This window comes from Podarcis melisellensis, assembly GCF_964234715.1.
Source record: "Podarcis melisellensis genome assembly, chromosome: 1".
NCBI lineage: Eukaryota > Metazoa > Chordata > Lepidosauria > Squamata > Lacertidae > Podarcis > Podarcis melisellensis.
The window spans coordinates 118,187,654-118,202,975 of NC_138528.1; the positions used below are offsets into that span (position 1 = coordinate 118,187,654).

The following is a 15,322-nucleotide window of genomic DNA, read 5'->3' on the forward strand; positions in this document are numbered from 1 at the left end:
GAATGAACATCTTAACTTTTCTTGTAAACATTGCCATAATAACAGGCACCGGATTCTTTGGCACCCCACTCCAAGGGAAAATAGATTTTGATCGCCTTCAAATGAAGGGGTACTGAATGAAAAGGGATACTGAAGTGAAAAGGGATACTGTTCCAATTCTCCCCATCAAATGTCTTTCAAGGTGCAGGTGGGAATCCACCCAAATTCGTGGACAGGTTTTGTGTTGCTGTTTGTAAATCCCGTTTCTGTGCCCGTCTCCCCTTCACACGCATGCAAATCTGCATTTGCCTCTTCACACAAGTCATGCAAACGTCACCCTCCTCCATTCATTGACTCACACACATGACCACATGTGCATCCTAGAATATGCATGTATGTATTATATACATCACCTGCCTATTAATGGCAGAGGCAGCACAAATTCTTTTCAGGTTAAACATGGTGTCTGTGGGTGCAAGCGTTTCACTGTCTCCTCCCTTCACCCTAAACAAAGAGCAAGACACAAATAGCCTCAAATGTCTATAGGTGACCCAAGTAAGCAAGCTAAGCTGTGCCCAATAGGTTAGGAAAACAAACCCACCTGACAACAATGAGCACAAGAAACATCCTTGCTGACCTCCAGGGAGATCTCCATCACTGGCACTCCAATACCAACATAACAGAACAATCCTAACCTGCAGATCCACTGGCTGGTGGCAGTTCGGAAGGAGTGAAGGTGCCTGAGACTGGGAGGAGGAAGAGTAAGGCAGTTTAGAATTACAACAGGGGGTTGAGGAAGGTCACAGCTCAGAGGCTGATGAGGGGGAAAGTTGGGAAATAATGGGAGAGGAGGAAGCACCGGGGGGAGGGGTGACAGCTGACAGACACGGTGTCTTTAAAAGCATTCCAAGCACCCCCCCATCTCCCAGAACCCAGCAAGCCTTAAAAGTAGGAGAGCAAAGAGCTCAAAGACGGAGGGCACGTAGCAGCACCCATAGAAGTGATGAATGAGGAAGTGGGAGAGACAGGGGGTGGAGATTAACTCGGGACAACGCCGTTATCCAATAGGATGGGTTCTCAAGCCTCTCTCTGTAAATACTGAATAAAAAGCGGACAGTAAGAAACATTTCCTTGTCTTTGTACATTCTTGGGCAACCAGCCATGGGAGTCACTGGCAGCAGCCTGACACCCCTGCTGCAGGACCGCTTCATCGGCAGTGGGCATGTCTGCCACAATGCCTGTAAATAGCTCCCCGGGTGTAGAGCTACTGTTGGTGGTTCCTTTACCAGCCCAAAGTAGGCCCTGAGGTGGGGCAGTCTAAGCTGGGACAGGACAGGAAGGAGGCCAAGGATCCTGGAGAGGTAAAGGGAAGATAAATAAAGAGAAAATATGTTCAGGGGAGGGGAAAGGAAGGAAGTCAATGTTTATCTGGAAACTTATTCCCAGATAAGTCAAGAAGCCACATCTGCCACCTGTCCAGGAAGTATAAGCCAGGGCTTCAGATGTAGCAGAAAAGCTGCCTTTTCATATACCTCCCCCCACTTAGGATTTTGCTGAAAGACATTAGCCACTGTACCCACTGCTTTCTTTTGAACAGATATACAGTACTTGTTCTCACTCATTAACTACAAGCCAGGGAACCTATCTGTAACTACAAGCCAGGGAACAGTGATTGCTCTGACTAATGCAATATCAGGTGTTTTATCCTTTGCTCTGAAATAGAGAAGGAAACCGCCATTCCTTTGGCCATTCTCCCATAGGTACAGTGAAAACCATTATATTGACGCACACGGCATATGAAAAGTTCTGTGTAATTTTCCATCAACCCTGACTAGTTAAACTAGAAGCAGCTGCCGGACATGGCAGTCTTGAGCATAAGACTGGTGGGGAGAAAGAGGAGGAGATACTTACTCATTTCCCTGTAGGACCTCTTTTCTTCAAAATCACCCCACCCCACTCCAGATGGTTTCTCAGCACCCACATAATTTCCACTGCAGGGTTGAAAGCAGAAGGGAGGGGCCTAATTTTGAATGGTAAAGGTAAAGGTAAAGGACCCCTGGATGTTAAAGTCCAGTCAAAGGTAACTATGGGGTGAGTTGCTTATCTCACTTTCAGGCCGAGGAAGCCGGTGTTTGTCCACAGACAGCTTTCTGGGTCATGTGGCCAGCATGACTAAACCACTTCTGGCACAACGGGACACCGTGATGAGTGCCAGAGTGCACGGAAATGCCGTTTCGCTTCCTGCCACAGTGCTACCTATTTATCTACTTGCTCTGGTGCGCTTTCAAACTGCTAGGTTGGCAGAAGCTGGGACAGAGCTCACCCTGTTGCGTGAATTTGAACCACTGACCTTCTGATTAGCAAGCCCAAGAGGCTCAGTGGTTTAGACAACCCATGTCCCCCAAATTTTAAATGGAGAATCAACTGGCAGGAAACCAATCAGGTTCCTCCTCCTTGATTGATACTAAAGACTCTCGCACAGCCCTTGCCTGATCTTCTCCAGATGTTTTGGACTATGACTGCCAACTGTCCTGCTGCCTCAGGTGCAGTATGGGGGTTGCTACCCCATCATCAGTACTGAAGTCAGCTTATGTATGTGGAATGGGCAGGGGTGCCATCTCATCCTTTGCCTAAGCTAGCAAAATAGACTGAGGAGACCCAGAATCAAATTTCAGTCATGAAGCTCATTTGATGACCTTAGACCAGTCATCTCTCAACCTAATCTACTTCACCGAGTTGGAAGGAAGAAATGGACCAAACCTAAGTATGCCATCCAAAGGTTCTTGGAGGAAAGGGAAAATGCAACCATTTTTTTACAGTGCAGTCCTATAGATGCCTCCTTTTGTGAGGTTTATTCCCAGATAAACTTGTTTAGGATTGCAGCCTTCATGACACAATGGCCCAATTCCCATTGGCCTTGCTTAACTGCTATGTTACAGCAATACCTTTTCCTTCTCAAACTTGCTAAATGTTGTGCTGCCTGATACATTCTTTCTGCACTAAATGGTAAAATGAAACATGGATTTTGAAAAAGCAATCACCATTTTGGCCCCTTCCTCATTATATCAGCCCGTTCTGTTTCTTTAGTGGTATACATGGCAATGTTGGCACTGTTTCAAAATTCTCTTGTTGGGCAGGAGTTTTGATTTCTCTTTGCTTCAACTCAAGGAAAGCAAACACATTGATAGAGATAACCAGTATTAAGATGTGAACGTTTAGGAAAATGCAGTTTTAATCTGCTACATAAATTTTCCAATACTGGAAGAAGAAGAAAATCTCTTTCTCTGAAATGTTTTCCAGATGTCTAACAACTTGTAATTTATATAAACAATTTCTGGCAAGCCTTCTCAATAATTACTCAAAAAGTAAACTTGTATACAACTCTAACGAATGATGCATTGTATGTTGAAAACAAGCTTTTGTGTTTTATAAAGACTTAAGGGCCAAACCCCCGTGTACAGTGCACTGGAATAAATAGATTTAAATATGCCAAACTCTGTTTTGGATCGTGGCCAATATCTTGGATTGCAACCAGCATTCATCCTCCCCTCCTTCCCCATCTGCTCATTATGTTCTGAATCATAATAATCATGGGAGCGACATGAAATTCACAGGGATAAGCAATTGGCTAACTGTTCCTCAATCTTGGGTTCCCAGATGTTGTTGGACTACAACTCCCATCATCCCCAGACAGATTAGCCAATGATCAGGGATGGTGGGAGTTGCTACTCCAACAACATCTGAGGCCCCAAGGTTAAAAATCACTGCCCCCATGCCATGTTTTCTGGATAAGCAATCCGGCCACAATGCAAAAGGAAGTCCTTGTGCGATCAGGAAAGTTTGCAGGGTCCCAATCCCACATTTGTGAAATTTATTTGCTTATTCCTCCACTGGCGGTAGGTTGCCTTGTCTCCTGACAGAATCTCTCTTCCCTCTTGATCATGGCATGTAGTCATTTATTATTATTATTTTATAATAATTTTTATTAGTTTTCCAATACAGAATAAAAACAAACAAAACAACATACACACATAAACAAACAAAAACATATAAACATGTATAATTTCAAATCCTTTTTTTCATGAACATTATTTCTCGGACTTCCCCTTACCTCCCCATCTCTGCATCTCTGTTTTAAATTTTTTTCAACAACCCTTCGCACCAATTAAATAATTACTTATTTTCTTTTTAAATTTCTTCTCATAATTAATCAATCAGATACAGCTGTAATTCTATATTATATATACTATATGGCATGTAGTCGTTTATTAGAGCAGGAGTAGCCAACACAATGCTCTTCTGAAGTTTTTGGTCTCCAGTTTCCATCAGGCCTGCTCATTGGCCACAATGAGTGGTGCTGATGATGAAAGCTGGAGTTCAGCAACATAGTGAGGGCATCACAATGGCTACCTGTAGGCTTGCTGTCACCGAAATGTAAAGGCAGGGGGTACCCCCTGCTACGGGGTAAATTGGAAGCCATTAAAAAAAATCCTCATAGCCTCAACTACAACTGCGCCAAAAGTCTGCCCAATCAGTGAATTTGTTTTGTTCTTTTAGCCCCAAGTCTGGAAACAGACATTTCAACCTGTAGTATCAACTTCCCATTATGTCTACATATTCTTTGCCAGCGCTGGCAGTTTTGTAGAGTGTTTTTCACTTTTTAATTTTTTTTTAAAAAAGGGAAGTCTTCATAGCCAATGTGCAGGGCATTATGTCATCGTGAGCTGACACACAGAGCTACATCTTAACCTAGCAGGGGTTTTGTGAACTGGCAAATCAACCCAGATGGAAGGTTCTCCTGGAAAAATGTATTTAATACTTTCATCCTGCCAAAAGCCACAGAGATTTGTAGTGCGGCACTTCCAGTTTAGTTCTTAACTGATCTAGCAATATCCAGAAAGTTAGAGAGAAGGCTGAAAGTCATTATAACCAGATGTTTGGGTTACATTGCCTTCTGACAGCTCAATTGTGCCACCTACTGTATATGAAGAGAATGACCATGCTCCTAGATTAGACCATTCAGCAAAGAGTCAAAGAGACAATTTCCTGTTCAATAATAGCATTTTTATTTAAAATCGTGTTCTTTTTAATGGCTTTCGTTGGCAGAAACAGCCACTTTTCTAAATCTGATGCCTTCTTATACTAGCAATTTATTGCAGGCAAGGTAGTTCCATAGTTTCCCCATTATTTTTTGCTGAAGATAATAGTTCTTTGGGACATAGTGAGACAGCAAAGCTATTTTATGCTCTTTCTCTCACTATTCTAATAATTTACAATGCAGTTCTCCGCATCTCCATTTACTTCTAAGACCCATTGTCTTCAGGGTCACTTACTCCCAATCAGTGCCTATAGGGTTAAATTACATTTGCTTTAATCTCCTTAATGCAATGGCATTTTTATTAGTTTTAATCTGGCAGTAATTTGGGGGCACTTTGGGGGCGGGGCCCAAAAGCTGGGGTTCCATAGGATTTTCACCCCAGTTATGTGTGCCTGGGACTTTAAATAGTTCATATGCATTCTCCTAACAGTCCATGTCTCACCACCATCATCATTTCATTCCCCTTTGCTTAGGGGAAATGGAGGTAACGGAATGGAATTATTGGGTTTCATTGCTTCACATTCCATAGATGGAATGGCTTCCTTAGTCCATAGAAAGCTTTTGATACAGTGGAGTGACCAAGGGGAGTGGCAACTTTTGCTGATTCTCTGATGCCACTGCAACCCCAGTACAGTGGCCAAGCTGCATGCTATGCTACTGGAGGCAGAGAGCAGGCAGGGATGTGGCTGTCACACACACACACCCCAGGGATGTGATGTGCACCTGGGGTGTGTGGCACACATCCCGAGGGTGTGGTATGCTGCCCGCGAGGGTGTGACGTGCGTTCTGGGGGTGTGACGTGCTGCCTGTGGGGGTGTGGTGCCCGGCACGGGCGGGGGTCCACGGCGTGTCTCCAGGGGGGTTGCCGCAATGGAACCCTACCAGAATAGTGGTGCCGCGGGCGGTCTGCTCCCTCCGCACCACCATTCCTCCCCCAGTGCACCAGTACCCCTCCCACATTGTTCTGGGGGGCACCCTCCAACTTTCCAGAACAGTGTGGGAGGTGGTACTGGGAGTGAATGGGGAAAGAGGAGTTGACAAAAGCTGCCTCCCCCACTGAAATATACTCGGAGTCGAGAGTGGATTTCATGCTCTTTATTCAGCTCATAGTGGTGAGAAGGAATGGAAGTTCCCCCACAATATTTGCTTTATATACATTATTTACACAATGGGCTGCATGTGATTGGCTAATTCCGGGATTCTCCTGTGGGCCAATCAGGTTGTGGATTTATTTCCACCTGGATTGGGTGGCTCCTGCAGACCAATTAGACTGCTGCATTGTTCTAGGACCAACCAGACTGCTGCATTCTGAATCCAATTGTTCTAGGACCAATCAGACTGCTGCATTTTGGATCCTATTCAACTCAGTACATAACACGCACATGCCACCAGCTGGAGGGAGGGAAGCCAGAATGCAACCCACACACTTGTCCATTAAATTCACGTTGGGCTGAGATTTGTTCCAGAGACCTACCAGCTCCAACTAGTCCATTGTTCTGTCTACTGGGTGACACTGCGTCTTGAACTGTACTGGGAACTTTGACAGGAAGGAAGGCCTCTTGTTCCCTGCAGGAATTGTCATAAAAAGGTGTGGTTAGTTTGAAAGGCCACAAGATGCGTTGTAACGGGAAGGATATATGACCTTTTGTTTAATGCTACTAACATTATAAACAAAACACGATGCATAGATTTCAAGTAATCTTTTTATATTAATCAGGCTTATAGAAAGGATTTTGCTTAATGAATATAACTCTTCAGCGAGCTTTGATATTCCTTTCCCCCCTCCTATTTCAGGACTCTGCATTTTATTTCTGAACATTCACGTTTGGCTTGTTTCTTTCATTTCTGCCTTTTACGACTGCTGTTATGCATGGGAAAATTCACCGGGGAATGCTTGGATTCAAGGGCTATAGCCAAAGTTTTTCCAGATTTGCAGATGATTGTTGGGGTCATAACATAACATATTCATAAGAATAAAAGAATGATAATGTTGGAACCTTCATCCATGCATGCATATGAGCCCGATTTCATGTTTTACCAGATTTCCGTGTGTGTATACAGCGGTACCTTAAGGGATGCAGGTGGCGCTGTGGGTTAAATCACAGAGCCTAGGGTTTGTTGATCAGAAGGTCGGCAGTTCGAATCCCCGCGACGGGGGTGAGCTCCCATTGCTCGGTCCCTGCTCCTGCCAACCTAGCAGTTCAAAAGCACGTCAAAGTGCAAGTAGATAAATAGGTACCGCTCTGGCGGGAATTTAAACAATGTTTCTGTGTGCTGCTCTAGTTTGCCAGAAGCGGCTTAGTCATGCTGGTCACATGACCCGGAAGCTGTACGCCAGCTGCCTCGGCCAATAAAGCGAGATGAGCACCGCAACCCCAGAGTCGGCCACGACCGGACCTAATGGTCAGGGGTCCCTTTACCTTATACAGCGGTACCTTACAAAAGCTTCAGGTTACGAACTCCAGTAACCTGGAAGAGTTAGCTCGAGTTGAGAACTTTGCCCCTGGATGAGAATGGAAATTATGTGCCGGCGGCGCAGCGACAGCAAGAGGCCCCATTAGCGAAAGCATGCCTCTAGTTAAGAACAGTTTCAGGTTAAGAACGGACCTCTGGAATGAATTAAGTTCGTAACTAGAGGTACCACTGTGTGTGTTTGTGTGTATCCCCCTCTATTTTTGCTGTTCCCCAAAACAGCTCAGTGAAGATTGAGCATGCTCACTGGCCCCAGAATGCTGACTGCTGAAGGGCAAAAATGGAATTCTGGAGTGGAATGGCAGGAATCCCAAACAGCAGCACTCCATCTACAACATTTGTTGCAGGTCTCACTTCTGTATTTTTGATACAGGAACATCTGTTCAGCAGAGTAACCATCTAATCATTCCTACGTTTTCCCAGCAGCAGCTACCTGGAGGAAAACCTTATCCTGAAACTGTCACTTAAAAGATAATTATGACAGAATCTTTACCACTTGCCAGTAAATTAAGGTGGCAGGGAAGCAAATCTTTAGCATCCTTAGGGATCCTTCTGAAGCACCATAGCTACCCAAATATCCTGTGACTGATAAAATGGTTCGGAGATTCTAGACTCTGTTTTGTGCGTGGAAAGAAATAAAGAGATCTACTATTTCCTCATTCCTCTGATTCCCAAGTTTATACTATATGAGCAAGTTCCTTAAAAGTTGGATAGGTAAAGGTAAAGGGACCCCTGACCATTAGGTCCAGTCGTGGCCGACTCTGGGGTTGCAGCGCTCATCTCGCTTTATTGGCCGAGGGAGCCGGTGTACAGCTTCCAGGTCATGTGGCCAGCATGACTAAGCCGCTTCTGGCGAACCAGAGCAATGCACGGAAACGCCGTTTACCTTCCTGCTGGAGTGGTACCTATTTATCTACTTGCACTTTGGTGTACTTTCGAACTGCTAGGTTGGCAGGAGCAGGGACAGAGCAACAGGAGCTCACCTCGTTGTGGGGATTCGAACTGCTACCTTCTGATCGGCAAGCCCAAGAGGCTCAGTGGTTTAACCCACAATGCCACCCGCATCCCAGAAGTTGGAAAGCAGTGGCCTATTGTACATACACAACCTGGCCAATGGATCGAGCCACCTGGCAAACGCAGAGCGTCATGTCTGACCAAAGCTGAAATACCAACAAAGTGAGCACACATGGCTGGATCAGACATAACATGAAAAAGATTGATGGAGATGCAGAGGCCATAGATGCTTGCGGGAGGAGAACTATTTTAAATGAACTGTACTCCTATGTTGTGAGGGTAAATAACAACATTGGAGTCTGGACTGCTGAGGGATTCTATGCCAACACAGATCCCTCCTCCTTGAGTAGAACTGGCCCACATCTTAAGATACAGGTTGGTTGGTGGTAAGGAAAGTGGTTGTTCAGATACTTGGGTCCTAGGCTATATAGAGCTTTATAGGCCAATGTCTATAAACTGATTGCAGTAGCAAAATTAAATATATGATAATGTGTTTATGTTCATGGGTGAAATGTTGTTCGGAAGTATGTGTATGTAACTATGTATCATTCACCAGAGTCTTCTGTTTTTGTTTGTAAAGTTAAATCTCCTGAAATGTGTAACGTGAAGATGCACATCATTTCCCACCGGGGGAAATTAACATCGTTTTTGTGCTGGCATTAACAATTTATGCATTGTATTTTCATGTAATTGAGCTAAGATTTAAAATATGCATAAATAAGTGTTTTTAATATTCTGTTGGAAGCCACCCAGAGTGGCTGGGAAAACCCAGCCAGATGGGTGGGGTATAAATAAATTATTATTATTATTATTATTATTATTATTATTATTATTATTATTATTATTTTGCATTATTCCCATATTTACAGAAGTGGGATTCCCTCCCCCCTCTAAAACAACTAATGACACTCATTGCTTTGAGATATTAACAAGAGAGATTGCTGTTGACATTGAACAAACTAGAAAAAATGTCAGCAAATTCTACTGATAATCTTTTATTTCAAAAGATTGCTTGTCATGCCACTACTACCATGCTACTATGGTACATACATACAGTGAAACATAGTCTGCAGTCATGACCAGCTTCTGTTTTGAGGCAGCCTTTGAGTATGGCCCCTTCTAAATCAGTGGCCCTGAACCCCAGTCATGAGTTGAACTGGGCAGCAGTTATGAGCTGCCATTTTTATTTCCCACAATGCCCTGGAGCAACACTAGAGACTGCTCAAGGGTGCCTGGTTCTGACATCAATGTTAAATAAGTTGGAGTTCTTGTTATTAAATATACCAAGAAAAAAGCACACCAAGAACTCAGAAATTGATTTGCGAGTAGGGACCACTCCCACTATTGAAACTTACATTGGCCTGAGTTCTTGGTGTGCATTTTTCTTGGTTCTGACATCAAGCTTACGATTTCACGCTATTATAAGCAGAAATTATCAAAAACATTTCACTTTATGTACTGTAGAACTTTATGTTCAGCAATGTTCTCCCCTCCCCCAATTTGTAGATGTGTTCACAATGGAATCCAGTGTTTTTTTAATCTAGTTTTTAAAAAAGAATTGTAGGTGTCCATCTGTCACCCTTCCTAGTTGCTTGTCATCAAACCTTTCACATTTGTCTCTTAGCGTGTAGTGTAGAATTCTTTGTGAAAGTGTTCACCGTTCTCTCTGTGTGGGAAAAGACCCTAGACAAAACACAGAATCTCACGTTGTTTCCTTTCCTGCTATTAAATAGTTGATCTCTAGTGACCACCTCTGCTCTTCAAATGCTAGATCATGGAATCATAACTGCCATTTTAGACTCTGTCAATGATCAAATAGCAATAATCTGCCAAAGCTGTTTGCTATTTCTTCCATTTGTGTTTTACTGATGTGCACCCAGCACCTAATGTTTATTATTTCTCTCCTCCACGTTTTTCTCCCCAGTCGTAGGAGCATGTACACACCTTGGCCAAGTGTACGCTGACAGGGATGTTTGGAAACCGGAACCATGCCAAATCTGCGTGTGTGACTCAGGAGCTGTTCTGTGCGATGACATCATCTGCGACGATATGGAATTAGAATGCGAGAATCCGGAGATTCCGTTTGGAGATTGCTGCCCAAAGTGCCCTTCACCAACGATGCCACCTGTAAGACCTTGTATAAACCTACCACCCTGAATCCAGCCTCAGCTAAGCCTTGATGCCTAAATTTAAAATGGTTTAGGCTACAAACCTATGCACACTTCCATGGGAGTAAAGTCCCACTGAATTCAGCAGGACTTCCTTAAGACATGAATAGGTTTGCACTATTAATCCTATTGAGTTGGATTCAACACAGTGCTAAGGAAAATGTTCCATGAGCGCAGGATTTCTGCTTGCAGAATGGAATGTTCTTCCCCTCTTCTCCCAGCCTCCCACAACCCTATGGAAGAGATTTAAGTATGTCATGGTGGGAGGAGAAGAGGGCAAGATCTATTGCACTGTGGTAATTCTTGTTTTCGTGCTATTATTTTGTTGACTATTGACCACTGGCTTCAAAGGGGTTATATTGGGCTCAATTCTATTTTCTTAGGCTTAACTATTGCTATGGCTCTTGATCAGTGCATACTCAAAATGGCCGTGTGTGATATATTCAAAACCTTCCTTCAACTATTGATTTAGACTTTGTGAGATCAAGCATCAAAGAGGGCCAACTTATTAGGAGCATCATCTAAATACAGCTATTTCCCCATTCTCAAAAGGGCTATTTCATGGAGGTCCGGGAACACTGATTCCTTCCCTTTTCACAATGAATCAGGACCTCTGCACTTCCTAGGCTGATAAAAGGGTTAGAATTTGAACTGCCAGGATATACGGAGAAATATTGTTTTTGCAACACGTTCCAGTCCAAACACCAAGAAGGATGTCTCTCAGCAATCTCCCAACAAAATCTGTTCTCACTAGAAACGGAGAGATGCTATAAACTGTTGAGCATATAAAAACTGGGCAGGGCTTGTTATTCACTTGAATACAAATAAAGCCTGGCAAGTATCAGGACTATCTACTTAGGCCAAAAAACTTTGCATCCAAAGAACACTAAATTCTGTCCCAAGAGAACATCCACTCTCTGCACAATTTGCATTGCCAATTATAAATTTGCAGCTGGAAATTTCTCATGGTGTGTAGATGCTTGGAACAAAGTTCATGTTCAGCGCTTGATTTCCGCTAGCTAAAATGCTCAAAACCCAGATCTAGAATCAAGATGGAAGCTGCCATAAAATGGAGTAGTCTGCATTATGAGTTTTGTTTATGAACTGTTGGGATCTTTGTGTCGTTCCTCCCCTATCCCTCAAATACTGTAAGAATACTTGAGGGATTTGGTGCTGCTAATGAAATAAAAATCAAATGCTTAGAGACACAACCTTTTACAGAGTGTGTGTATATTTAGGAATAAGCCCCACTGAATATAGCCGAGGTGAGGAAATGTTTCTTTGCCAAAGGCCATGTTCTCTCAGGGAATTATCTGTCAGGGACCCTCAGGGGCCACATGGCAGAGATAGGTAAAACCAGAGATTAAAGTGAGCAAGACCACCTCTTTCTCCACTCTTTCCAACAATCCTCTCTCTCTCTCTCTCTCTCTCTCTCTCTCTCTCTCTCTCTCTCTCTCTCTCTCTCTCTCTCTCTCTCTCTCTCCCTTCTGCCCAGTAGGCTGTCATGGAAGGGACTGCTAACTTGTATCCCTGGGATGGCTCAGTAGAGCATGAGACTCTTAATTTCAGGGTTCAAGCCCCACTAGGTGAATTTTGTGGTCCTTTCCAACTGCACAATTCTATGATTCTATAACTCAGAAAGGTCCCAGGGATCTGAACCAATTGCTTGCATAGAACCTTTCCTCCTCCTTGCTTCCATTGTTCCATCCAATTCTACTCCCCCTCCACATTTTTTTTTGCCTGTTCCTGGTCTTCTTATTTTCCTCTGGGCTCCCAATACCCAAATGAAATTAGGCAGAGGGCCACATGTACCTCTTAGGCCACAGATTTCCCACCTCTAGTATATAGAATATTCTTTAGATGAAAGTTGATGGCATAGATTTAAACTGCTGTCTCTCGCTGAACTAAAAGTAACTGGATGTGTTAAAGTTCTCTGTTACTATTCCCTTACCTGAATCATTATTTTTCATCCTAAAATTACCCGCAAGAATGTTAACTAGACTCTACCTTCCCCATATGATGTTTGTATGAATGCACACTGACCTGGCTCGAAGTTTGAGGCCCACTCCTGTCATAGAAGTTTTCATAGAATTATAGAGTTGGAAAGGACCACACAAGTTGTCTAGTACAACCCCTTGCAATGCAGAAATCTTTTTGCCCGGTGTTGGGCTTGAACACACAACTCTGAGATTAAGAGGGTTCATAGAATCATAGAATAGAATCATAGAATCATAGAGTTGGAAGAGACCACAAGGGCCATCAAGTCCAACCCCCTGCCAAGCAGGAAACACCATCAGAGCACTCCTGACATATGGTTGTCAAGCCTTTGCTTAAAGACCTCCAAAGAAGGAGACTCCACCACACTCCTTGGCAGCAAATTCCACTGTCGAACAGCTCTTACTGTCAGGAAGTTCTTCCTAATGTTTAGGTGGCATCTTCTTTCTTGTAGTTTGGATCCATTGCTCCGTGTCCGCTTCTCTGGAGCAGCAGAAAACAACCTTTCTCCCTCCTCTATGTGACATCCTTTTATATATTTGAACATGGCTATCATATCACCCCTTAACCTCCTCTTCTCCAGGCTAAACATGCCCAGCTCCCTTAGCCGTTCCTCATAAGGCATCGTTTCCAGACTCTACTGACTGAGCTACTCCTTCAGTTGCCCTGATGGGAGCAAGCGGTTTAGCACATTCAGTGAGTGCTACACATCTACGATCTTTTAATTTCCCACAATGCCCTGATGCAGCAACAACCACACAAATCTCATGGGAAGAAAATAAACATTTCTAGAGTGCTGTGGATTTCTAATTTCCGCATTAATCTGAAATTAATAGCATTTAAATATGTACATATTTTTGAACTTGTTTTATTTCAAATATATGCATTTCTAAGCATTCTGAAACAAAGTATTGTTTTAAGCAAGGTTTATAAGTGTTTTTTGGAGCCAATAACGGCATCACTAAGTGTAGAAAAGTGTAAATTCCAAAGGAAAACTGTGTTGCGATCTGCAGTTAGTTCTAGGGGCGTAGATCATGTTGGGCTGTATCATTCTCAGAGAACAAAAGAAAGAAGCATTTCTACTGAACACAGGCTGCAATAAACAGCACTCTTTAGCTAAATTGTATGATGACATCCCATCACCCTCAATCAAAAACTAAATGAGTTTATAACTAAAAATGTGGAGTGTCCCCTCATATTGTTTGAAAACATTTGGGCAATTTATTGTCTTTCCTTGAAAACTAAGCAGCTCCTTTTGATAAACAGGGTGACACGGGTTGTAATACATACCAGAATTTATCTCATCTAGACCATATGAAAGAAGTGCTCATTTTCATGGATTTTATTGGAGTTGTACTTGGAAAGCTTAACAATAGCCTTTTCTCTGAATTTTATTGTCCTCAAAACACCAAACGCCAAGCTGTTCAAACAGAGACATTGTGCACTGAGGGAAGAGGGAAGGGAAAAGGTGAGGGGTACCAGGAAAAAGAAGAAAAGGAAAAGAGAACATTATTCTTTATGTCTGTTAAATTTCTGTTCTGCCCTTCCTCCCAAAGGAGCCCAGGGCTTCAAAGAAGTCAACAAAACAATGTAGTTAAAAATAAAATAAAATCTTTAGAATGTTAAGAGTACCCAAAACATTAGGAACATCTTTAAAAAGTCATCACAGCTAATAGTGTTCAGATTGACAGGAACAGTATATTTCAGCAATCAAGCACCTGGGTGAACGTGAAAGCTTTTACATACGTCTTGAAAGTTAATAATGAGGGAAACAGATGCACCTCACCAGGGAGGGCATTCCACAAATGGGGAGCCACTACTGAGAAGGCCCTGTCATGGGTCAATATCAACCAGGCAGCAGAGGCAGAACCATCAACAGTGTCTTGTCTGCCAATCTCATGGCCTGCAATGATTGATCGTTTCCTTCTAGTAGCTATCTCAGCAACTCCTCTTCTGATTTTTGGCATTCATGAAAAGAATGCATTTCTTTTCAACAGTGTGGCCTTCTGGATGTTAGTTAGTTAGTTAGTTAGTTAGTTAGTTAGTTAGTTAGTTAGTTTATTAAATTTCTATACAGTCGTACCTTGGATCCTGAACACCTTGCAAGTCAAACGTTTTGGCTCCCAAACACCGCAAACCCAAAGTGATATGAGTGTTCCGGTTTGCAAACGTTGTTTGGAACCTAAACGTTCGACATGGCTTCCATGGCTTCCAATTGGCTGCAGGAACTTCCTGCAGCCAATCGGAAGCTGTGCCTTGGTTTTCAAACATTTTGGAAGTCGAATGGACTTCCAGAACAAATTCCGTTTGACTTCCGTGGTACCACTCTACTGACTGCTCTTCATCCAAGGATCACAGGGCAGTTGACAATATAAAAGCACAAAATTGCACACCATAGTAACAAACAACCCCCCCCCCCAGTATTATGTTGCTGGACTCCAACTCCCATCAGCCCCAATCAATATGGTTAATTGTCAGGGATGGCGAAAGTTGTAGTCGGACAACATTTGGAGGGGACTCGGTTAGGTAAAGTTGCACCTGGGGATATGCCAGTTAAGCAAAAATGCAGTCTTTCACTTATTTTGGTGGGGGAGAA

At 43.2% G+C, this 15,322-nt stretch overlaps 1 protein-coding gene across 1 annotated transcript in view; it reads left to right on the top strand.

The window, feature by feature from the left end:
- COL3A1 (collagen type III alpha 1 chain) overlaps positions 1–15,322 on the top strand; it is a 96,633-nt gene that overhangs the window by 22,086 nt on the left and 59,225 nt on the right. Inside the window, exon 2 of the mRNA XM_081903351.1 lies at positions 10,488–10,690. Coding sequence (XP_081759477.1) covers positions 10,488–10,690 — 203 coding nt within the window. The remainder of the gene's footprint in view (positions 1–10,487; positions 10,691–15,322) is intronic.